The sequence below is a fragment of the Pseudopipra pipra genome, chromosome 17 (assembly GCF_036250125.1).
Source record: "Pseudopipra pipra isolate bDixPip1 chromosome 17, bDixPip1.hap1, whole genome shotgun sequence".
Taxonomy (NCBI): domain Eukaryota; kingdom Metazoa; phylum Chordata; class Aves; order Passeriformes; family Pipridae; genus Pseudopipra; species Pseudopipra pipra.
The window spans coordinates 14,876,543-14,899,614 of NC_087565.1; the positions used below are offsets into that span (position 1 = coordinate 14,876,543).

General features: G+C 47.4%; 1 protein-coding gene across 1 annotated transcript; it reads right to left on the reverse strand.

Moving 5' to 3' along the window:
* Positions 1 to 349: 349 nt before the first annotated feature.
* Positions 350 to 21,829, reverse strand: PIGU (phosphatidylinositol glycan anchor biosynthesis class U). Its single transcript, XM_064674410.1, has 12 exons — positions 21,623 to 21,829; positions 19,958 to 20,022; positions 18,618 to 18,677; positions 17,613 to 17,675; positions 16,232 to 16,341; positions 14,487 to 14,587; positions 12,737 to 12,834; positions 10,664 to 10,818; positions 10,059 to 10,202; positions 9,135 to 9,259; positions 7,118 to 7,260; positions 350 to 2,016 (listed from the first exon to the last, which is right to left on the reverse strand). The coding sequence occupies exons 1-12, from the start codon at positions 21,750 to 21,752 to the stop codon at positions 1,903 to 1,905; spliced, it is 1,308 nt and encodes a 435-aa protein (XP_064530480.1). The 5' UTR covers positions 21,753 to 21,829; the 3' UTR covers positions 350 to 1,902.
* Between the last annotated feature and the right edge of the window lie 1,243 nt (positions 21,830 to 23,072).

The window sequence follows — 23,072 nt, forward strand, 5'->3', positions numbered from 1 at the left end:
AGTCCTGCTGCCTCCCAGCATCGTCCCCCTCCTGATGGTGAATTATTTTTGGCTTTGTGGGAAGAGGGGGCTGTAAAATAGGCACCCTCCCATAGCTCCAGCTAAGTCACTCTCTCCTTTTCTCTTACACTGCTGTTAGGTCACCTGTATATATCTGGCTTTCTCCAAAGCTGGCAGGGTTTCAGCCTGGCCTAGAGACCTCTGTGTGCTTTTTGGTCACTTGTTTTCCCTCCCAAGTCCTGTATTTGCTTTCAAGTCCCCTCCTGACCCCTCCACGTACCTCTCAGTGCCTCCCAGAGCCCTCCCCCACCCTCTAGCTCCCCCCTATAACCACAGAGCACACAAGGTGTTCAAAACTTGCACAGTTTATTATGCTCCTTGCCATGCCCTGCCGGCAGCTCAGCAGCCCAGGCTCCCTTTGCCCCTCCCTGTGCCCTCAGGCTGCTGCTGGGGCTGCCCCGCCTGGGGCTGAGCTCAGGGCCTGAGCTGAGCTTGGGGGCTGAGCTGGGCTTGGCTCCACCCCCCCAAAGCGCTGACAGCAGTGCAGTAAGGCAAAAGTGTTAATTGTCCAGAAAGAAAGATGTTTACACACCTGCCTGGGCACATCCATCTCAGCTGCTTGGTACCAGCTGCGGTTTCCATGTCACATTCCCAACCCTTCAGATGTCCCTTGGGATCAGTGGGACACTGCAGGTGGCTGTCACACTGCGGTCACATCCCGGTGCCACCATAGCCAGCAGAGCCTGGTGGCTGCACCCCAGAGGGCCACATTCAGGGGTGAGCAGCAGCAGCTCCAAGGTGAGCAGGTCTGAGCACAGAGAGGGGAGCAGGGGGGACCAAGGGAGGCTGGTTTCAGGGAGCCTCCACACACAGCCACGAGCCCATGGCAAGGGGGGACAAGAGAAGGGCACATCCACTAGTGTTAAGCAGCTGTGGAACATGAGGAGCCCAACAATAACAGCAGTGACTGAGGCTCCTCCTGCATTTGGTCTGAGGCCTTACAGGGAGATTGTGATCCCCACTGGTCCCTAATCCAGGCTGCTGCCCCGAGCAACCACAGCAGCACAGTGTGAGCCTGGCACTGCCAGGCTTTGTCACCCGACAGAAACTGGAAGCAGTGGGAGTCCATCTCCTCAGTAGTATTTCTTCTGAGACCTGCAATGCCTCTGTGCATGGTCCTAACATGGAAATGTCTGTGTTGCTCCAATGGGATAGAGCAGTTACCCAGCACCCTCCCCCCGGCTTCTGCTTCCACCCCAACTCCAGTTCTCACTAGTGTTTGAGTGCCAAGGTTACCACCTGTGGCAGCAGCTCCATCTGTCCTCCTTCCAACAGGTCATCATCCTTGGTCACCCATCTCTTTCACAGCACCCACTGTGCCTGAGCACGTGGGATTTTTCCAGATCCCACAGCAGTGGGACCACCAAGAAATGGCTTCTGCAGCCAGGGCTCAGGCACCAGGTACCTAGAGATTGCCTTGTGCCAAGCAGAGTTTTACTAGTCAAAGCAGTGAAGGGGAAGGTTCCAGGAGAAGCAAACATCTCCAAGAAGCAGTGATGGAAAAGTAAACAGTTCACAGTCTGAGCTCCTCCTGGACCCTCGTGGGTTTAGCTCAGACACTCCAGTTCCTGCTGGGCTGCCCAGAGCTAATGGCTGAGGTCGCAGTGGAAAGCACAGCTGAGGGGAGGGAGATGCTCCAACGGAGGCACTGCAGCTCTTACAGTCTCTGTGCTGAGCCCACAGCTCAGCAGGACATTCCCAGAACCTCAGCCCTTTCTTTCAGTAGGTATCATCCCCAAAGTCAGACCTCATTCGGGGAACCTTCCCCACCCACCCCACATACCCCAAGCTTTGCATGTTCCTCATAGTAGTCCATGTCCCAGGGAAAGGTGGGCACAATCCTTATTTCAAAACCAGCATGGCCTCTGTCCCATCCTGCCTTGTCAAGCGCAGTCCATGAGTGAGGTAGTATTCACGCCGGAGGAAGGCATAGAAATAATCTGAGATGAGCAGGATCTGTGGAGTGAGATGTTCAAACACATCAGTGGTGCTTCAGGCCAAGAATAAAGAGGGACACGTTGGTGACAGACCCTGTAAGTGGTGTAAGCAGTTCCTAGGCTGTCCAGCAAGCTCCACCAGAGGAGCAACTGCAACCCTGGGAACACCATGTCCACCCCTCACAGTGTTAAGCCAAGGGAGACTCACACTAATTGTTTGCTATTGGTGTGTTCTCACAGACATTTCTGCTAAGGAGACAGCAGCTTCATAAGCTGGCCAAAATATACAACAATGGCAGGTCCAGCTGTGCCACAATTGCACATGACTCCTTCCATACATCCTTCCATGCTGTCACAGAATCAGTAAGGTTGGAAAAGACCTCTGAGATCATTAAGTCCACCCTGTGCCCGACGCCCACCTTGTCACCCAGCCCAGAGCACTGAGTGCCACATCCAGTCATTCCTTGGACACCTCCAGGGGCAGGGACTCCACCACCTCCCTGGGTAGCCCCTTTCCAATGCCTTAACATCTTTTCCATGAAGAAATTCCTTCTGATGTCCAACCTGAACTCCCCTGACACAACTGACACAACTGCGTCCCCTTGTCCTGTCCCTTGTTCCCCAGGAGCAGAGCCTGACCCTGCCCCGGCTTCCCCCTCCTGTCAGGGAGTCATAGGGAGTGATAAGGTTCCCCCTGAGCCTCCTTTTCTCCAGGCTAAACAACCTCAGCTCCCTCAGCCACTCCTGGTGCTCCAGCCCCTTCCCCAGCTCTGTTCCTTTCTCTGGACTTCCATGTCCTTCTGAACTGAGGGGCCCAGAACTGGACACAGCACTCGAGGAACCTCAGCAGTGCCCAGCACAGGGGGACAATCACTGCCCTGCTCCTGTGGCCACACTATGGCTGGTAGAGGCCACATGCCCTTGGCCTTCTTGGCCATCTGGGCTCATGTGCAGCTGCTGTCAATCAGCACCTCCAAGTCCTTTCCCAATGGGCACTTTCCAGCCACTCTTCCCCAGCCTGGAGCACTGCAGGGGGTTGTTGTGACCCAAGAGCACTGACCTGGCACTTGGCCTTGTTGACCCCCACACTGCTGGTCTTGGCCCATTGATCCAGCCTGTCCAGATCCCTCTGCAGCCTTCCTGCCCTCCAGCAGATCGACATTCCAACCCAACTGGTGTCATCCACGAATTTACTGAAGTTGCCTCTGATTCCCTCATCCAGATGGTCAATAAAGATATTAAACAGGACTGGACCCAATTCTGAGCCCTGGGGAACACCACTAGTGACTGGATGTTGACTTGATGCAGCACCATTCCCCACCACACTCTGGGCCTGGCCGTAAGCCAGTTCTTAACCCAGCACAGAGTGCCCCTGTCCAAGTCCTAGGTTGCAGCTTCTCCAGGAGAATGCTGTGGGAGACAGTATCAAAAGCTTTGCTAAGTCCAGGCAGACACATCCACAGCCTTTCCCTCATCCACTAGATGGATGACCTGGTCATAAAAGGAGATCAGGTTGGTCAGGCAGGACCTGTCCTTCCTAAACCCGTGCTGGCTGTCTGATCCCTTGGTTGTCCTGTATGTGCTGTGTGATCACACTTGAGATGATCTGTTCCACAACCTTCCTGGTTGAACTGTTGTGCAGTTCAACCCAAAGGCTGAGTCTTCTGCTGCTGCTGGCTATCAAAACTTCTCAATTATGACTGTTTACCATAGAATCCACAGATGGTTTGGGTTGGAAGAGACCTCAAGGATCACGAGCCTGAGACTTGCTCAGCTGGTTAGAGCAGGGTGCTAATAACGCAAAGGCTGAGGTCAAGGTCGATCCCCATATGGGCCATTCACTTAAGAGTTGGACTCGATCATCCTTGTGGGTCCCTTTCAACTCAGAATACTTTGTAACTCCTGTCTGCTGAGCTGTGTTTGGACAATATGAGGACTTAATGCTATTATTAGCGCAAATGCATTCATTAGCACAATGACAGATGCAATTTCTTTCCTCCCCATGCCATAGGCAGGGACACTTTCCACTAGACCAGGTTGCTCCAAGCTCTGTCCAACCTGGCCTTGGACACTTCCAGGGATGGGGCAGCCACAGCTTCTCTGGGTAACCTGTACCAGGGCCTCACCACCCTCACAGGGAAGAATTTCTTCCAAGTATGCCATCTAACCCTGTCCTTTCGTAGTGAGAAGCCATCCCCCCTTGTCCTGTCCCTCCAGGCCCTTGTCCAAAGTCCCTCTCCAGCACTCTTGGAGCCCCTTTAGGCCCTGAAAGGGCCTCTAAGATCTCCCTGAAGCCTTCTCTTATCCAGGCTGGACAGCTACCATTTCTACTCTGAAAGGGTAGGAAGTGTGCAGGCAGCAGAAGGAATTCCACAGTTCCCTAGGTCAGCCTTAGCCAACAGGAGTTTTAACAGTTTAACAAATAACACTTACCAGGCCAAGGGGTGAAGAGAAGAGCTGAAATTCAAGGCTGTGGCTTCACAGTACAAAATCCAGGAGCACCACCAGGTCAAAGCCCTTCTTCCACCCCCATCACTGCTGCATCTCCTCCCTGCCCCTCTGCTCTCAAGCCCTCTCTGTGGGGCAGCTGACCCTGTGTTTGTTTGCACACTGCCTCCCTTTGAGTGCTGAACAGAGCTGACTGTCCCCTGGATTCTCCTGATCCAGGTCTGAGCCTGCTGTCACACACAGAGATGTTGGCACATCCCAGGAGGAGGGTGCACCTCAGGCTGGCATTGCCACCGGCTGCACTGTAGTGTGAAATCACAACTGAGGTGCCAGAGAACCACACTGAACATGGAAATCTGACATGGAAATCACATGGGTCCTCCTCCCCTCCTCAGCCTCACTTTCACAGAATCATAGAATCACTAAGGTTGGAAAAGACCTCCAAGATCATCGAGTCCAAATGCTAAACCAGCACTGCCAGGTTCACCACTAACCCATGTCCCCAAGTGCCATACCCACATGGCTTCTGAATGCTTCCAGGGATGGTGACTGCATCTCTGCCCTGGGTAGCCTGTTCCACTGCCAGACCACAGTTTCAGTGAAGAATTTTTTCCTAATATCCAATCTAAACCCCTCCTACTGCAACTTGAGGCTGTTTCCTCTTGTCCTGTCGCTTGTCCCCTGGGAGAAGAGCCCCCCCACCTGGCTACAACCTCCTGTCAGGAGGGGCCCAGAACTGAGGCCAGGATTTGTGATGCCTCACCTGTGCCCAGCACAGGGGGATAATCACTACCCTGGTCCTGCTGGCCACACTGTGGCTGGTGCAGGCCATGTGCCATTGGCCTTCTTGCCCACTGGGCTCATGTGCAGCTGCTGTTGATCAGCACCCCCAGGTCCTTTTCCAGCTGCTCTGCCCCAAGCCAGTACAGCTTTGGTTGTACTGAAGCCCAGTGTGGGTCTGCTGCCTTGCCTGGGAGCCCTGGGATTACAGGAGTGGGTGTCAGTGGTTTCTCTAAAGCGGTCACCTCTGCTGTGGCAGGCTGGGCTGGGCAGGGACCTGGCTCAGTAGTGCCATTTGTCACTTAGCCCCTTGCAGTGTGACCCTTCCCTAGGACTACTGCCCTCTTCCATTTGGACACAGGAGCACATAACTAGAGTGGAAAACCTCTTCAGTGCCAGCCTGAGCTGGCAGTCATTGTCCTAGTGTCCAGATGCCACTTAAAGCATTGCTGTGGCACTGTCACCTGAAGTATGAGGCAGTGTTCAGGGCATGGAGGGAGGGACAGGCAGAGCCTGCCTGGGTTACTGTGCAGTACAGCACAGAAAAACAGCAGCTGCTGCAGAGGCTCAGTGGCAGGACAGGAGGGGATGGAGGACCAGGCGGAGACTGAGGGAAAGAGAAACAGGGCTGCAGACTGCTGAGGTCAGGGGAGAAAGTGTGAAGGAGAACAGACAGAGCAGGGCAGAGGTGCCCAGGGAGAGGGAAACAGCCATACCCTGCTTGCTTTGCTGAACTGCTGACAGGCTCTGTCAGTGCAGGTGATTTTACTTTTAACTAAACGTCTCTGCAGATGTCTGAATGGGAAAAAAAAGAGCTGAGGTTGGTGGGGATGAGGGATAGGTCTTTCTCACCAGGACATCAGAAAAGATATTTTTGCTAAGTTTGCATTTACACAGAGCAGAAGACCTTGCAGGATCTGCTATGACTTCCTCAGGGAGGAAATAAAATCCGCTTAGAATACTGACAGCCGGCATCTCTAATTAAAGTTTTACTATTCCTTTCATTCCATAGCAAGACGTAGTTAGGAGTTAATGAACCACTCCCGATTTCCTATCAGCCCCTCTCAGCATTATCTCTATTCTCCTTCTCACCCCTTGGAGTCTCTTTTGGCTTTTACCAAATGGGTGTTTTCTCCATTTATCAAGGGGTTGGGATGTACAAGTAGGTGATTTTCAGCCTCTGGCCAAACCGCTCCCCTGGCTTTAAGAGAAGCAGACAAGCATAAATGGCTGAGGCACATTCAAAATAAAGGTAACTTTAACATGAAATGAACATTCTGCTCACCCATATGTGAAACTGTCCCAGGGCTCAGGGACATGGCAAACAGCATAGAGGAAGGACTTACAAAAGGTTGTAGCACCTGTGTACACTCAATTCCATCCTTCAATGGTGCCTAAGGCCAGTGGTAGTCATGTATTCAGCACGGCCTCGAGAAAGGCAGGGAGGGCAAGCCCTGGCATCACTGTGACCCTACACATGCCCCTAAGCCCACAGCTGGTGCCACGCCCCTGTGCAAGGGCTGCTCTCATTTGCCTGTTTTCTGGCCCCACTGCTGCTGCCCCGAGACTTTTCCATTTCCCCTCTTACTCCCCTTCTCCATTCACGTGTGCTATGTTCTGCCATACTGAGATGCTCTTCATCTGCTATCAGCAACAGAGCATGGAACCTGCAGCACAGTCTGGGTGGATTGTTCATATACCACCAGAACTCTTTCCCATTAGTGTGCCAGAGGGTGAGGAGCAGGCAAATTCCAGGAGGAGAGCCAGGAAGCTGCTATGCAGGACCACAGAGAGAGGCAGCCACTGCATCCTGCAGAATGCACTGTTGCTGACAGGCCACCCCATCCAGCGCCCTGCCCGCAGTGCAGCCTCGACTGCCTCGCTCTACTGACCTGCCCTATGTTGAAAGTCAACGTGATGGCATAATAAAAATTGGAGTTGGCACTTCCTGCATAAATCCACAGATGCCACAGAACGGGGAACAGGAAGGAGCAGAAAATGAGCACACATGACAGGATGAAGATGTTCCGGAGAACTGCAAAAGAAAACCAAGCTGTTAAAATGATGTATTATTGATCAGCCATGTTCACACAAACAGCAGTGGTACTTAGAGTGTGTGCAAGGGGTGAGAGGTGCTTGTCAACACATATTTCTCTCCAGTAATCTTTCACAGTTTGCTTTAATAACTTCCTAGCTACCTTTTATAAGAAATCCACTATATTTCTCTTTAAAATAAATACTTCTGCCTTTGCTTCAGTATGAAATCCTCCCTTGTAGCTCTTTCCTTCTAGGTCCTGCTTTCAAACACTCTTCCTTGGATATTTTGGCTTTTTGGTGTCTACACTGCAGTAACCAGCAGAATGGAGAGAGGCCTTTCCAGCAGCATCACACTTCGGAGAGCAGAGCATGTCAATCCCCAGCCTCATCAAGCTGATGACAAAGATAAAAAATGAACCCGTGGGCCATAGGAAAAGAGAGATTTCCTTGGGACTTGGCAAGGAAATGAAAGCTCCATAAAAGGAGGAAACTCCTAAAGGCCAAATGTGTTGACAAGCACGACCTCGGGAGGTGCAAGTGTGGCCAGAATCCATCAGTCTGCCCGAGTACGTCAGATGGACAAAAACCAAGCGCAACTTTGTCTAAAAGAGCTGGGAACTACTAGGCCAGAAGAGATTTTGTTTTCTGTGAACTGCTTATGCCTATCCTTTGGCAGCAGTGTTGTAATCCATCCTGGCACTTGTGCTGCTGGTGCTTGGCTACAGCTCAGTCAATGCCCCTGAAGGAGACTGATGACTCCCCATCACTCTGCAGCTGAAGGCCGCTGATGTTTTTAAGAGCATTGTCACATCCAAACATGTTCACACCTCTTTTAAACTTTTTGATCAGTAGGTCTGTTCACACTCTCTGGGGTGGAAGCATGTGACAGATGACTGCCTCTCTCACTGGATGCTTGGAATGTGCAACTGAAGTACATTGAGTGAGGACTTCTCAAAAGTACATCACCTGCTACAACTGCAATGTGTTCAGGGGCAGCCTGGGGCTTCCTGCCCTGTCTGATCACAGCTCCTTTGGCCTCAGCTCTCCTAAATCTGAAACCTACAGAGCAGAAGATCTCCAAAGTCTCCTGACTCCTGATTATATCTCCTACAACAGGCAGGTGAGCCGTCCATGAACACACTTGGCCTGGCTTGGAGAAGGCTGCAGTAAAAGGCCTGGACAACCTGACAGGGTCGGTCAAAGCAGTTGGTTTAAGCATGAAACACCAGGAAAAACACAGCATTTCCAAATCTCTCCAGGGTAGCAGGTTCTATAGACTGAGCCTGAAAATCCTCAGGAAGCTCTCTGGTGATTTCAAGAGTTAAAAAGGGTCTTTAAGCAGCATTTAAGAAAAACTGGACAACTGCTTGGAATAGTTAGTTACTTTCACTCCAAGCAAAAAAGCAGATGCAAGGTGCAGCATTTTAAGGCTGGGGGACTCACCAATTGCAGGAGCACTGTTCAAATCACACAACCTTAAGTGGGAGTGAAACATGTGGATGATGGATGCACTTCAAATAAGCCATGTCCATTGTACAGGATTGTGAAAGGCTCTTATAAAAAAGTTAATCTTCAGAGCAACTTGGAGAGAGGGGGAAAATAAGGTACTCATAAGGCACCCCTTAGCAGAAGTAAGGAGTACTCCTTACTACCCTTAGAAGATAAGGTACTCCTTGACCAATTTCAACCCTAGTCCTAAAGACATGTTAGGGACTGTATCACCTGAAAAAAAAAAAATCAAGCCTCCTTCCAGACATCCCAAGAAAGCCATGAGAGCCCGTGGGCAAGGGCCTGGTTTGGTTTAGTGGTGACAATTATTTTGCAGGCCCTTTCCCATTCCAGATAAGGAATAACCAAGCACAAAGGACTTACATCTGTAAAGGTGGCTCCAGACTGGAAGGAAGGCCATGTACAGTGCAACGTCTCCCACAGTGGGATAGGACTTGAAGATAGAAATGATGGCAATCTGGACAAACATGAAGAACACAGGGTGTTCCCTGGAAGGGAAAAGAAACGAAGGGTAAGAGGCTGCAGTAGGTTTCTGGAAACTGGAAATAAGTACGAGCAAGGGCACAGATGTGCTGTGGGAGCACACCTCCCATAGAAGAGACTGTGGTTCTTGCATCCCTGTTCTCTCCAGACAAGACTCGAGTGCTGAGTGGGGCAGACGGAGCTGCTCTGCAGAGCAGCAGTGTCAGGGAGGCCCACTGCCCACTGCCCTCACCCAGAAACCGTGGGCCTCACCCAACACACATTTATACTATCAGTCACCTGCGCTGCTTCTCCCCAGCTCTGTCTTATTCACCAAACGCAATCAGCACTTCCCCTCTGACGGTGATTTGCAGAATCCCAGAGTTATCTTGCTGGTACACCATCATGTTGTTCCCTGAAAGTCCAGGTGTGTTAATGGCTGTTTTTAGCAGAAAGAAGGCTAACGTTGTCAGTGCAGTCAGCTAGGAGAGTCCCCAAATTTTCACTTTTTTCTGACAATAAAGAACTCAAGGTTCCAGTCAGGAGTTCTTGCTTTCTGACTACACTGGTTTATGCTGGCAAGGAACAGGCACCTCTACAGCCTCTATTTCTGCTTTCTCTTTTGATGCTTGCAACATTTTGGCATTGCAGAGCCCAAGTCTATTTAAGAGGAACAGAAACTGAAACTATGGGAAATGAGGAGGGCAGACCCTGTTAAAAATCTTTTTCAGGTTTGTAGATAGAGACATCTGATTCCAGCATTATAAGGTTCCACTGGACAACTTAAGAGTAATAAAAGTAGCAGAGAAACGCACTCATACTTACTTTAGCTTTATTGCCAAGGGAATGGTGTAGAAGAACACATTGATTTGAAACACACATACGAAGAAAAGACTGAAGTGTTCAAACATCTCTGCAAAGAAGTACCAGAAAAGGCCAATATTGGGTGTCAGATCTGGAACAGAAAGGCTGAAAAGAAAAGTCAGGGTAAATTTTTAAATGGTTGTTTTCCACTGCCCTGCTTCTGTTACATTAATTAATCATTTTATGCTACTGGATGAAGGACCTAAATTGTAAACCTATGGAAGAGAAAACAAAGGGGTGACAAAATGTGGAGAGCAGGTTTAAATCCTACTGATGAATTCTTCCCAATGCCCCAGCAGGATTTAAAGCATCCCAAAACAGACATTTCTCCAGAGATGAAAATTTCACAGCCACGGTAGCTCAACAGTGAAACCCATTTCCAATCAACTCAGTGGAAAACCCCTCCTGTCTTTAATATTTGCTGTTAATTAACAGAAGTTGGCTGCTCTCCTTCATATATTCTTTCTTTTCTAGCACTGCCAGTAAATCACAGATCCCACACTTCTTGGGTCAGGCATGCGTGATGGACAAGAAACAACACTACCAGTAAGAATCCTTATACTCACATAAACCCGTAAACAGATGGGATAAAGTCCCAGGAGTTGAGGAGGAAGAAGGAGAGGCAGATGATCACTACAAGGCTGCACAGGTAGAGGGATGCATACTGCATGGTGTAGAGCCAGAAGCTTTTGCTTTTCAGTTTGATGGGTATGAACTGACGCTGGAAGTGAAACAGAAGCATCTTGTCAGGTGGAGAGTCACAAGAAAGCCTGAGTGTTCAGCACATCATCTTAAACCGATGATAGAAAGCATCAAACACTGGCACTATGGCACTGGAAGGAGCAGCTCTCAAGCATAACTTGCTTGATGTTCTTCACTCTGGCCAATTAACTCATACACACTGCACGTGTTTCCAGAACTGTGCTTGAAAATACAGCAGCAAAGCTGGTCATTTCTCCTTGCAGTCATGTCTCATGCACCCTGTGTACAATTTACACACAGCTCCTCAGAGCTACACTTGTATCTGACATGTCCGCAATACTGCACTGCTGCCTGTCTTCTACTGCATGAGCCCACTCAATGGGCTGACTGAAAGCCCTGCTCCATGACCCACCATCCTGTGGTGCCAGGTCTCCACCACCCTGCTCTGCTGACATCAGGGAAAGAGGACATCCAGTAGGTTCCTATGCACCAAGGAGCCCCTCTGAAAGGTTGCTTCCCCAAAGACAACTGCTGCAGTCCTGCCACTGCCACATGTCCTCATCACAAGTCAACCACAAGCCCTTGTCACATAACATGACATATGGGTACCTCATTCCAGCTGGTCCCCTGAACACATTTGCACAGAAATACAGAGGGGCAAACACCTTTGGGAATCACTCAGAGTTCTGCAGCTCCGGGCAGTGATGTGGCTTTTCCACTGGGTACTGGGGTTTGCAATGGCAGGAGATGTGCAGAGAGCCTGTCCTAACTGCTGTGGGCTCTGTGCAAAGCACGCTCTGCTTTCTCAGTCACAGCATGTCTAACATCACTTGCTGGAACAATGCAAGCAAGTTTACCAACAAGTTTTGGCAGGACAGATTGGAAAGTGCTGGAGAAAAGTGGTTTAGTTCTGCACAAAGAATGCAGGAAAGTTCATTTACAAATTTAGATAAAAGGCATGATTGCCTTTAAAAGTTGCAAATTAGGCAATCACATATCAAAGCACTTGTTACTTGTGAATGTGATGTATAATGCTTGTACTTTACTCCCAATTTACTTTGAATAAAGTTAAAAGAGAACAAATGAGACCAAAATGTAAAATACATAAAGCAAATTCTCTTAAAAATTACCAAACTAAAATAGCAACACTGACTCGGCAGAAGTTCCTGTCTTGCAAAGAGTAATAATAACAAAATTTCTGAAAAAAAGTAAGAGACATACATGTCAGCTAGTCAAAGAAAGTAAATGAACTAGAGCTGGCTCTCATTCTGTTTGGAAGCTCAGAGATTTAAGAATATGCTGTAATGAACCCGTAGTTAAGATTACCTATAAAAATCATCATCAAAAGCAACCAAGAAAGACTGGTGAAGCACACAACAGCAGGATTTCAGAAGGGCAAAAATAATAAAAATGATCTCAAAGTGACTTGTGAAGTGGGCCGAGTCTTTGCTGGTGGTCACAGCCTCACCTGCTCCCACAGCAGAATAAAATTAGCAAGGTCGGCCCTGCTGGAATTCAGGGGTCCTGTTAATGGAGAGGGAGAAAGAACAACCAGTCCCTTTCACAAGCACATGCCTTTTACCACTAAACCCCAAATCAGCATTTCTGAGTTTGAGTAATTCAAACACACAGTTCCTCACACTAACACAGCTCAGTAATCCATGTCAGTGCAAGGGAACTTCTCCAGCTCTAAAAGCCTCATTGCTATTCACATGACACAAAGAACAGGACTTATTTTGGGCAAGTTCTGTAGATGGCTTACTGCTCCCTTCTCTCCACTCACAGGCATTCCCATTAAGGTTTCCAACTTGCCATGGCTTGAGGATAGTCACTTTTTCTGAAACTCTGCATTTGCCTGACTCCCCTCTCAGTAGCCAAGGACTGTCCCTGAACAGCTACAAGAAGACAATGGGTACTAGCAGTTAGAAATCATCTACCTGCAGAAGGTAAAGAAGGGCTGGAGCAAACAGTGTGAGAGGGTAGAGTGACTGGTATGTTGCTAAGGCCAGGAACACAGCACTGAGGAAGGCACTACCTGCAAAGACAAAAAATGTTCATTTGTAAGGAACTTCTACTATAAACAGCCATACAGACAGGAAGTCCAAATGGGAAGAAACACATAACCCTCTACAGGGGATTCACAAATATCAGGACACTACTTAAAGGAGTTTTTAGCAGAATGTATCCTGGAGGGTGTCCTCTTGTTAACTACATTTTGAATGGAGAATGACTGATTCCATATGAAGGAACCACTGACTGGTTTGTATCTCCTGGCATTCACATACAGAAAGAGATTAACGTAACTCAGTCTATATAGAGACCATGTTGGCTGCTGTTAATGTTATCCCTGCATGTAAGAGCTGTTACAGTGGGCATGCTGGATAACCCAAACACCAGAATGTGTCAGGGGCTCAGCAAAGCTCTGAGCCAGGGAGCAAGTGAAAGTCTGCAGCTGAAGGAATGAAGTGGCATTAGCCAAAACTGAGGCATAGAAAGGATTAGCACAGCTTTTCCAAGTGGTCTCAAAAATATGAATGCCTTTACTGAAGCAGCTTTATTTGAGGTGTCTCTGAGCTCAGTGCTGAGTACTTACATTTCCCACCTGCCAACATCAGAAATCAAGTCCAAAAGGTCTCAGGTTAAACAACAAAAATACAAGCCCGGTTATAGCTACAGACTAGATGGAAGGCCTCTGTAATAATGCAGCTTAGACAGCAAGAACCCTGACTCAGTGCACTGGCCCAACTGCCAGCCTGACATCACACACTCGGAGAAAACAGAGTGAAAGAGAAAACAGAGGGTTATCTGGTGATGAGCCTTCTCTACTCTGCAACTACACTCTCCTGACAGAAACCTCCCCATCCTCTACTTTATTGAGTGTTCAATTCTGCACAGATCTATAGAATTGATTCCCAGAAATCAGTCATAACCTGATATTCTCTTTGTCCACTTTAAAGCCCAGGTGGCCACATTCGCAGTCAGGGAGAAACCACAAGAGACAGTTACTACAGTTTTGTCTATGACCAAAGTATTGGTCTTAGGGTATCAGTGAACAGTTAAAAAATCAGTTTAACTTAACAGACCCCACTTGTTTGCTATTGTAAATACTTTTAAAATGGAAGTCCCTCCTGACTCAACTACCCAATAATTACAGGAAAACTTCCTTTTGGAAACACTAATAAAAACCATCTATATCAGCTTTTTTTTCTCAGTGGCTGGGTCTGGGCCCTGCTGGAGATGAGATCAGAGTGACCTTTCCTCTGATCCAGCAGAGAACTCTCAAAATTAGGTGACTAGTACAAATCACATATGCTAAAAGATTTTAGCACTGGAGAGTCATAAAAGAAACAGAAAGCTGGCATTATGCACGAGACGAATGAAACAGTTATTCTGACATAATCTATTCAGCTGTGCTGGTATATGGGCTTTTGGTTACTCTTCTGTTTCCCCAAAGCTCAATTAGTTCATTTCAAACCATATTTACAACTGTGAGTGAAAGCCAAATAACAGTCTCTTAATCTCAGGATTCAGGTGGAACTTTGACTTTGCTCCAGTCCTGTTTCTGCTGTGTTTTACTGAGATCCCTGTAGCAATCTTATCTGTAAAGTTCCATCTGGATTTCATTTTTGCTACATTTATAATCTTCCTAGAAAGTCATAAAGAACCCTCTTTTATTCATTGTGTTACCTTTTATTGTAGCTAAAATGAAGAATGCAATGACAGAGTTGTTGATGGCGCAGGTGGACTTTGCCACACAAGACATCACAGAGAAGGGGTTTAACAGGTAGCTGAAAAAGAGCAAAGCTCAGGTTACATGCAAAGGAGACGGCATCTAATTAAAGAGATGTTCAAAGAAAAAACAGATGCATTTTATTTACAGTTGATGGGATCCTCTCATCAGCAAATTAACTCAGCTGAACAGGTTCCTCGATCTGGAGGAAAAAACAGACCTTTGGATTGCAGCCCTGGACACAGTGGCCACAGGGAGCCTACTGCAGAAAGGAGAGTTGGGAAGATCTCCAAAATGCAAGTTCCAGCCTAGAAAACAACTACCAAAAGTGTTTTTTGCTTTCCAGAAACACTGTACATTTAGTCATCCAGATCTAGGATTACTGGGTCCAAAGCAAAGTTTTCATGCTACTCACATCTACTCTGCAGAAGTATAAGAAGGTAAGACGGAAACAAATTCTGAGACACGAGCAGAGTTTCCCCCAACCCAAGCGCACCAGTCTCCTGCTGTGGCAGAGCAATCATTTATATTCACCGTGGCCTGATGTGAGCACAAAACCCGCCAGCTATGCAAGTTTAGCACATTTCAACTGGAATTATAGAAAGACAGCAAACCCTGAACACCTTTACCCTCCAGAATGCAGCCACACTTCAGTTGGCAAGGATGCCAGCTCCCTTTGGAAATGAGAATTACAATAATTTCATTTAACTAGGTTCAGAGCACAGAAAAAGGTCTGGAAGGACTACCAATACAATAAGCTAATACAATAACCCTAATGTACCCATCAGCTTTGCTAATAACTAAATTAATCATCAGAGTGAGTAGACAGGGCTGATGATTTCCTAATTACCTCTTCGTATTTTCCTACTTCTCTGAGCTTCAGTCTGTCTTTTTCAGTGTTTTTACAGGGCCAGCCTACAGCAGGACAGGTACAATTTAATACCAGCTTTGCGGTGGTAATGAGCAAAACAGACTGCAATTTACCCACTCTACCCTTCTTGCCATGGGGAATTTGACATTTAAAAAATTCATAAGGAAATGAGAAAAAATAAAAACTTATCTAATGGAGAACTCTCTCTGACACAGAATAATTCAGATAATTTCTCTGTGTCAAAATACCAATAAGAAAATTCTTTAACAGTAGGTATCTTGCTTGTATATGATTTATTTTAGTTGAAGTCTTCTGAAATAAAAAAATGTTTAGTATACAGAGGAACACCAAGATATGAAATTAATAAGATGACAACCTGAAAATATCTTTGAACTGTAATAAGGAATTTGGGATATTCAGGTTGTGATATTCAGCATGCATTTTGTCCAACTGCTCAAAAATTCTCCTAATTTTTCTGAAAAGACACCATTTGGAAGGCACAGAATCAATTTTGATAACATTAGTATACAGGTAAAATAAGTGGGGATGTGATCTGTGCAGATACAACATTCTTGCTACCAAATTAATGACCTTATGCTGCTCAGCCTGTCTTAGAGGGCCTGAGTAAATTTACTTGCTGGCAACAAACATGCTAATGCATCTGTTTTTTACTTTCTAGCTGAGTATTCAGGGCCAATAGGAAATTCAGAATTTCTGCGGAAAAAAACCCACAACCTTCAACTGATGTTGAAGCCCCAAATGAGAAAAATAAAACCCAAAGGGAGCTGAGGACCAAAGCAGCCCATTGCAGCCTACAAGAGCAATACTTACAATAGTGCTACCTTGAGGGGGATGTAGTGCATCTCCATGGGTGTCTGGACGAGCTCAGCCACATCTGGTGCATATTTATCCAGCTCTATTAGGAGCTTCTGCTTTTTGAACTGAACAAGGGAGAATGATCAAAGACTGTCAGGAGAGGAAAACCACGGTTTCATATTACTTGTGTAATTCTATCTCATATTACTCAGCCAATTACATGGGGTTTCTATTACTGTAGAGCATATCTGAGCCCCAGCTGTGAGACAAAACTCTAGTTATGTGAGGAGTTGTACAAACAGAGCAAAACACCCTCTCCTTTCCCAAATACTTAACAACTGAAATGAGACTCAAGAGAAAGCAGATAATGTCTACTTATTTGAACTTTCTTAATTACCTGTGTCAGCTGACAATGAATTCACCACATCAGAGTTGAACACTCTCAATCTTCCTAATGCCAGTCTGGATCTCTAATGAAAAGCTGACTTTTTAAATTCGTAGTTCAACACACAAGCCACTGAAAACCCAAGATTCAGAAGTATGCAGTCTTTATTATTTTGAAGATGGATATCTCTAGACTAAATCTCTCTTTCATTTATCTTGTTCTCTGAGGCTCTCCATGGAGACAAAAGAGAAATCTGAAATATGAACCTACGGAACTATGTCATGGTGAGACAGAAAGACAGAGATGCTGGCAATAAATTCTCAACAAGCAAAGTAACTCACATGTGAGATTTTTACATGTCTGCAGTTCTATTGTGAGTTATTTCTTCAACCTCAATGTCAGAGGACAAGGAACAAACACATAGCTGGATGGGAGACCACACAGATGCTGTAGAAAATGTAGCCTCCCTGTTGATGCTGATAGTGAATCCCTGCCCCTCTGGAATTGCAGAGAGCACAGCATTGCTTACACAAAATGTTCTTTGAGCTACATATGAGAGAGAGCTGGGAGTAATCACTCCCCTCCAAATACACGTAATTTGAAGGGAACGAGTAATACTTGATGTTAGACTCTCACCACGCTCATTAGAATGATCCTTGGACGCAGCCTTGGACGTTTTTATTTCTTCCTTTACACATTTCTAGTCTGTGTACTACCTCATGCTCTGTGCAAAGAGACCCTCTCCAAGGTAAAACATTCAGGCTGTAGAAGATTGTACACTACTGTGATCATCATTCACATGCAGTGTGATTCCATACTGTAATAGTGCCACAACAAAACTTAAAATACCTCAGTTGTTTACCACATTGAGTCCTCATGTTTGTTTATCATTAAAATATGACCAGATTTACTGCAACAAGGAATTGATACTGCATCCTCTGGCATGTGTTTTCTTTGGTACAAGATATTTGCTGGGAGAAGAGGACCAGCAACACTGGGAAGTCAGCTTACCACAACTTTGTTGAAGTCCTGGATGGCCAAGTAAAGGGCAACAGCAGTTAGCACATCAGTTACCTAAAAAAGCAAGAGATAGACAGACTGATTGTAAGCAAAATAAACAAATAGAGAAAACAATATTGGTCAGTAGTGAATAAGGAGGCTAATCTGACTCAGCGCATGGGAAGAAAACACAAGCTTTAAAAACACTGGATTGCTGATTTGTACAGTGCCCTCACACACCACAGATTCACCTTGCAGGCATGAACTGTAACAATTATTTACAAAACAAGAGAATGGGGAATTAAGAGGAAAGAAATTGAAGCAAGTGAGGGTAATAGAGAGAATCACTGGTCTAGCTGGAGCACAGGCAACGCTGGGGCAGTGCCCAGCTGGTTAAACCCCTCTGGGCATTAATCCAGCAGCACCTTGAACTGTCCTAAACTTCCGAGGCAGCAGCGCAGTCATCTGAACAACCAGCACTAGCCCAGGGCAGAAGGCTGTTATCTCTGCACGAGCCCTGCCTGGCAGGGACCTGGGGACAGAGGCTCCACTGGGTGCCATGTGCAGCCAGCTATAGGATTTCTGTCCTGAATTATGCAGAACTAGGAGAACAATTTACAAGAGACATTTGGAGGATGAACCCATTTGTGCTCTTTGCAGGCCTGGGATTTGGCAGTGGGTTTAGTGAGAAGCAGCAGTGTAAGGATTAGGCTGGGGGGACAAAGTATTTTGTTACCTCTAAGAGGTAACCTTTGAAATCTGAAATGACACCTTCCTATCCCTCTGTGGGGATACTTATCTAAGCAAGAACTCACAAAAAAGAAGGAATATGTACAAGAAGTGAAAAGCCTGAATAGTGGGTTTGTACAGGCAAAGCTGCCTTTCTAATTAAATGTGAGCTCAGCAGGAATATGAGCTGCAGAGAGGCTGAAGGTCCCTGATTCCTGCAGGACTGAAATCACACTCAGCATTTCCCTGAAAGGGGCCTTTCAAGAGGAGCTTTCCAGGAGCACTTACCATGAACACCAGTTCAGCATATTCAATCAGGAAGTGAAAGAGATAGATTATCAGAGGGGTCTAAAAGAGAACAGAAGGGAAATCCATGTCAAATACTGTCCAGATAAAATACACCATTAATTTGATGAGAAAAACTTAGTACTGCAAGACACTGCCAAAAGTAATTTTCTTTGGCCTCTTCTCCAACATTGGTACTTCAGAGCTAAGTGATTAATCAAAGCACATTTACTGGCCTTATTCCTTGCAGAGTCTTCAATACACTTTATTAAAGACACCATCAACTTTGAAAATTGTACTCTATTCCAACTTTTCAATTCTGCTACTAGTGATAGACTTACAATAGAAAGCATACAAAAACCAGCTTTAGAAAGTGGCTTTTTTCCTATAGAATCTATTTTTTTTTCAAGATGTCTGCAGGTACTTTTGAAAGATTTCCTACATAGCTGGTTTCACTGTTGAGCCTGTTGTTTAGATTAGTGTTTTATAATGCAAAAATAAGAAAGATGTTGAAAACATAAAGCAGTAGGATTACAGTCCTATCATTCTCTTGCTCCCACAGCTTTTCCCTTCTAGGGTAAGAGGAAAAGCATGATTCTGAATTATTCCTATTGCACAAAAGCTTAATCTGGAAGTACTGTATTTACATGCTGTAAATTCAGTCTTCACTGTGAGACAATAGATTTCTTTTAAAATACTTTATAAATAATGTCTAAATAAGCATGGGAAAGTATGTCACAGTCTGGGAGAAAACCGTATCTAGAGAAGGAGAATTTATTGAAAAGAAACCAGTTTTCAGAGGGATACAAAGTACCTGCCTCACCCTAGGTGACACTACGTGTGAGTGTACCTTCATATCAATAAGATCACTTGAGCGCACAAAGCCCCACGGGTGCTTAAGTTAAAATGCCTCATTCCTCATTAGGAATGAGGCACTTTCAAGATGAGGAATAAATAAACTGCATGCTTGTGCTAGTCTTAATATTTCTGCAAATGCAGAAACTCCAGCTACTGTTACCCAGTACTCAGTATCACACTCACAGTGACAATGTCTCCCTGCTCTGGCTTCTGCCGACAGAAACATCTGGATGTGAACAGAATATTTCACTTATTACAGAGCTCCCCTGCCTCAGACTGTCTATATGCAGTAACAAATATTGTGATATCTATCACCTGCAGTCTGTGATTAACTGTATTTCCTCATGCTGGTCATTACAACTATTGCACAACAACTACATGAGCTGAGGTTCTCTAAAGCCTCTGGGACAAGACAGGCTGCAAGCTGCAATACTAAGACACATGACACTTGAACATCACATTTAAAACAAAGCATGCAAACCAACCTCATGAAAAATAGCTCCAGAATACGGCGAGACCCCTAAATCCAGCAGAGCCAATCCTTCGACCACTGAAACACAGACAAAATACCTGCATTAGAACCCCGTAATGTGGGAAGGGACAGATCTCATGATGGTAAAACCTTAGCTTTTAAAACACCCACACTTGTAAGAATCTCACACTGAATGGATGACACTAAACCTCACAGAGCCAACAGCTAACTAGAACTGATTCTCTCCCATGCACATTCCTGCATGGGCACTCATAACCTATTTATTTGTTTCAGCTAAAAATGTTGTAGGTGAAATCTTTTACACTGAACTCTATATAAATCTCATGTATGATATTGCCTGATTTTAAGTCACCTATTTGGTGACACATGGCATCTATGATGGAAATATACTTAATTCTAAGAGACCAAACCACAACATAATATAGAATTTGAACAGTTCTGCCTAATTAGATGTAGAGAGGCCTAAAATGTCCAAAATTACAATGGAAGAACAGAAGTGAACACATATCATCACACAATGCTGAAAGGTTTATCTGTTATTGAAAATTCCTTGTTGAAAATATAGTTTACAGCCTTAATTTGGCTTCTTCAAGATCATGGAATTACAGCTTGCCCTGCAATGCATTTGCATGCTTTCCCATAGGATCTTCACCTTCCTGAGCACAAAGGTTTCCTGGGGCTGAGCAGTGTATGCAATGAAAGGAGCCAAAGGAAATGGGTTCATTTGCTCAGAGGGAAAAGGCAGGAGACTGCAGGAAGCAATAAAAGGCCTCAGTTCAGTGAAACACTGGACAAGTAGATCCTGGCTGCCACAAACTCCCCGTGTGGTGATAGCCCAAACTTTGAAGTGACCTTAAGTGTTCTCCTTACTACCTAGATGGTCTAAGGCAAGATTAAAAAATTTCATTGTGTGATGTGCTTCATACAGAGGAGCAGAGGCCTCAGGTCATCAAATGTATTTGTACTTTTGACCTTTATTACTCTGGGCCACTCCTTTCCACCCCAGAACTGCAAATACTTTTACCTATATAATAGCTGGGTATTATTTTCTCAAAGGGCTGTCTTTTAAATGAATTTAGGTTCCCAATGGGCTCAGATGTTACAGACACGAATGTCGCTGAAGAGCCCCAACTGCACTGTACCTCAGCCTTCAGAAGAGAATTTGAATTGTGTTGGTAACAACGTGCGGGGCCACAAACTGAACCCGGAAAACGACAGTAGCCCTGCGCGAACCGGGAGCCGTGCAGTGGCATTTACACCGCGAGACAATGTTTGTGCAGACACAGCCCAACCACACGGGTTCGGCCGAGGCTGCTGGAACCACACGCTCAGTGCCGGGTTCATCTCGCCTCCCTTTGTGTACGCGCGTGACACAAGCGCTGTGTCCACGTGTGCCCAGCGCAGCCCCGGCGCGCCGCAGGCCCCGCGCCCCTCCCGCCCCTCGCACCGGCTATTCCCGGGCACGACTGCCCGGGGCCATTCCCTGCAGCTCCGGTTCGGGCCCGGACGCGCGGGGCCCGGCCCTGCCCGGGGCACAGCCCGGCGCTGTCCCCGCGGAGCCGCTCCCAGCGCGGCGCCCGGCCGGGGCCAGGCCCTGCCCTCCCGGCGCGGGGGTCTGGCCGCCCCGGCCCCTCCGCGGGGGCTCGCCGGGGCTCACCTCGCTTCCAGGCGTTTAGCGGGGACGCCACCTCGACGCGCTCGGCGATGAAGGCGGCGAGGCTGGAGCGGAAGAGCGCGGCGCGGACCGTCACGGCCGCCAGCACCACCAGCACCAAGGGGGCCGCCATCCCTGCGCGCGCCTCGCCGCTCCCGCCGCTCCCGCCGCCTGTAGTTCCCGGGCGGTGCCGGGGAACGCGCCGCCAATGCACCGGCCCGCCCGGCAGACTACATGTCCCGGCAGCCTTCGCGCCGCCAATCTCCCGGCACCACTCGGGGCTACGGCGGTTGCGGGGGGATCAACTTAGCCGGAGCGCGAAGGCCGCGGTCAGTGGGCCAGGCTGGGCGGGGGGTCTCGCTCCCGCCAGCCTTGCCCAGCGCTGCCGCGCGAGACCGCCGCTCCTCAGCCGCAGCACAGTCGTGTGTCTGTCCTCGAGTGCCATCAGGCTCCTCCCGGCACGTTCCTCCCGCCCGTGGGTCCGAGGTGCCTCTGGGTGGCGGCGCTGCCCCCCGTGAACCCCTCGCTCGTGTTGCTCCCCAGGCTGCCCAGCTGGGCGGGGGCTGCGGACTGGGCCGGGCTCGACGGGGAGGTTCGGTGGCTTCTGAGCTGTATGAAAAGCCCCCGTACTGTTCTTCATTTCCCCGGGTGTTTCACAGGGTCGTGGCCTGTGCCCGCCGTAGCTGCCCCGCTCCTCGGCCGTGTCGGCCCCGGGTGGTTGTGAGGCAGCGGGTGCTGCGCCGTGCGGGGTTTCAGCGGGCTCTTGGCACACTGAGACTCTCAGTCCTGTGGTTTCAACAGCTCCAGAGCTCTGCGCAGACTTTCACACACTACCTTCCCAGCTGCACTTCCCTGCTGTTTTCCAATAACTGTTTTTCCCTCCTCATCCTGGGTATGTACAACCCGTTCGCACAAACTTGCACAGAATAGCCTTCACAACTCTTCATCTGGGTGGAGACAAATGGAAGGAAGATGTGATAGTCTCTTAAAAAATTGAGGGACAGAATGAAAACACATTTCATATGGTATGTGAAGATAACAATTTTTCATGTATTTAAAAATAGGATTTGCTGAGTGTACTGGAGTTGCCATTGAAAAGAGCTTGATAATGTCCAAGTCACAACATTTGCATTGGATTTATGCAGCTTCAGAGCTGTAGTGTAGAGTTGTACCCACCTGCAGAAATGGAGAAAGGCTGAATGCCTCTGTGATATGGTCCCTAAAGGTCTGGGTGACCCAGCACATAGGGACTGGAGGGACTGGTGGGTTTAGGTGGTAAGTCACACGCACTTTCTGGACTAAGATCATGGCTGCTTAGAACGGCATGAATCCCTGGTAAAACTGATTTCCTGTGGGCATGCCACTGGCTGGCCCTGGGACCTGATGGCTGCAGGGCTAACCAGGCTTGGAACATCCTTTCATAAATCAGAGTGTATTCATTCAAGTTAATTTA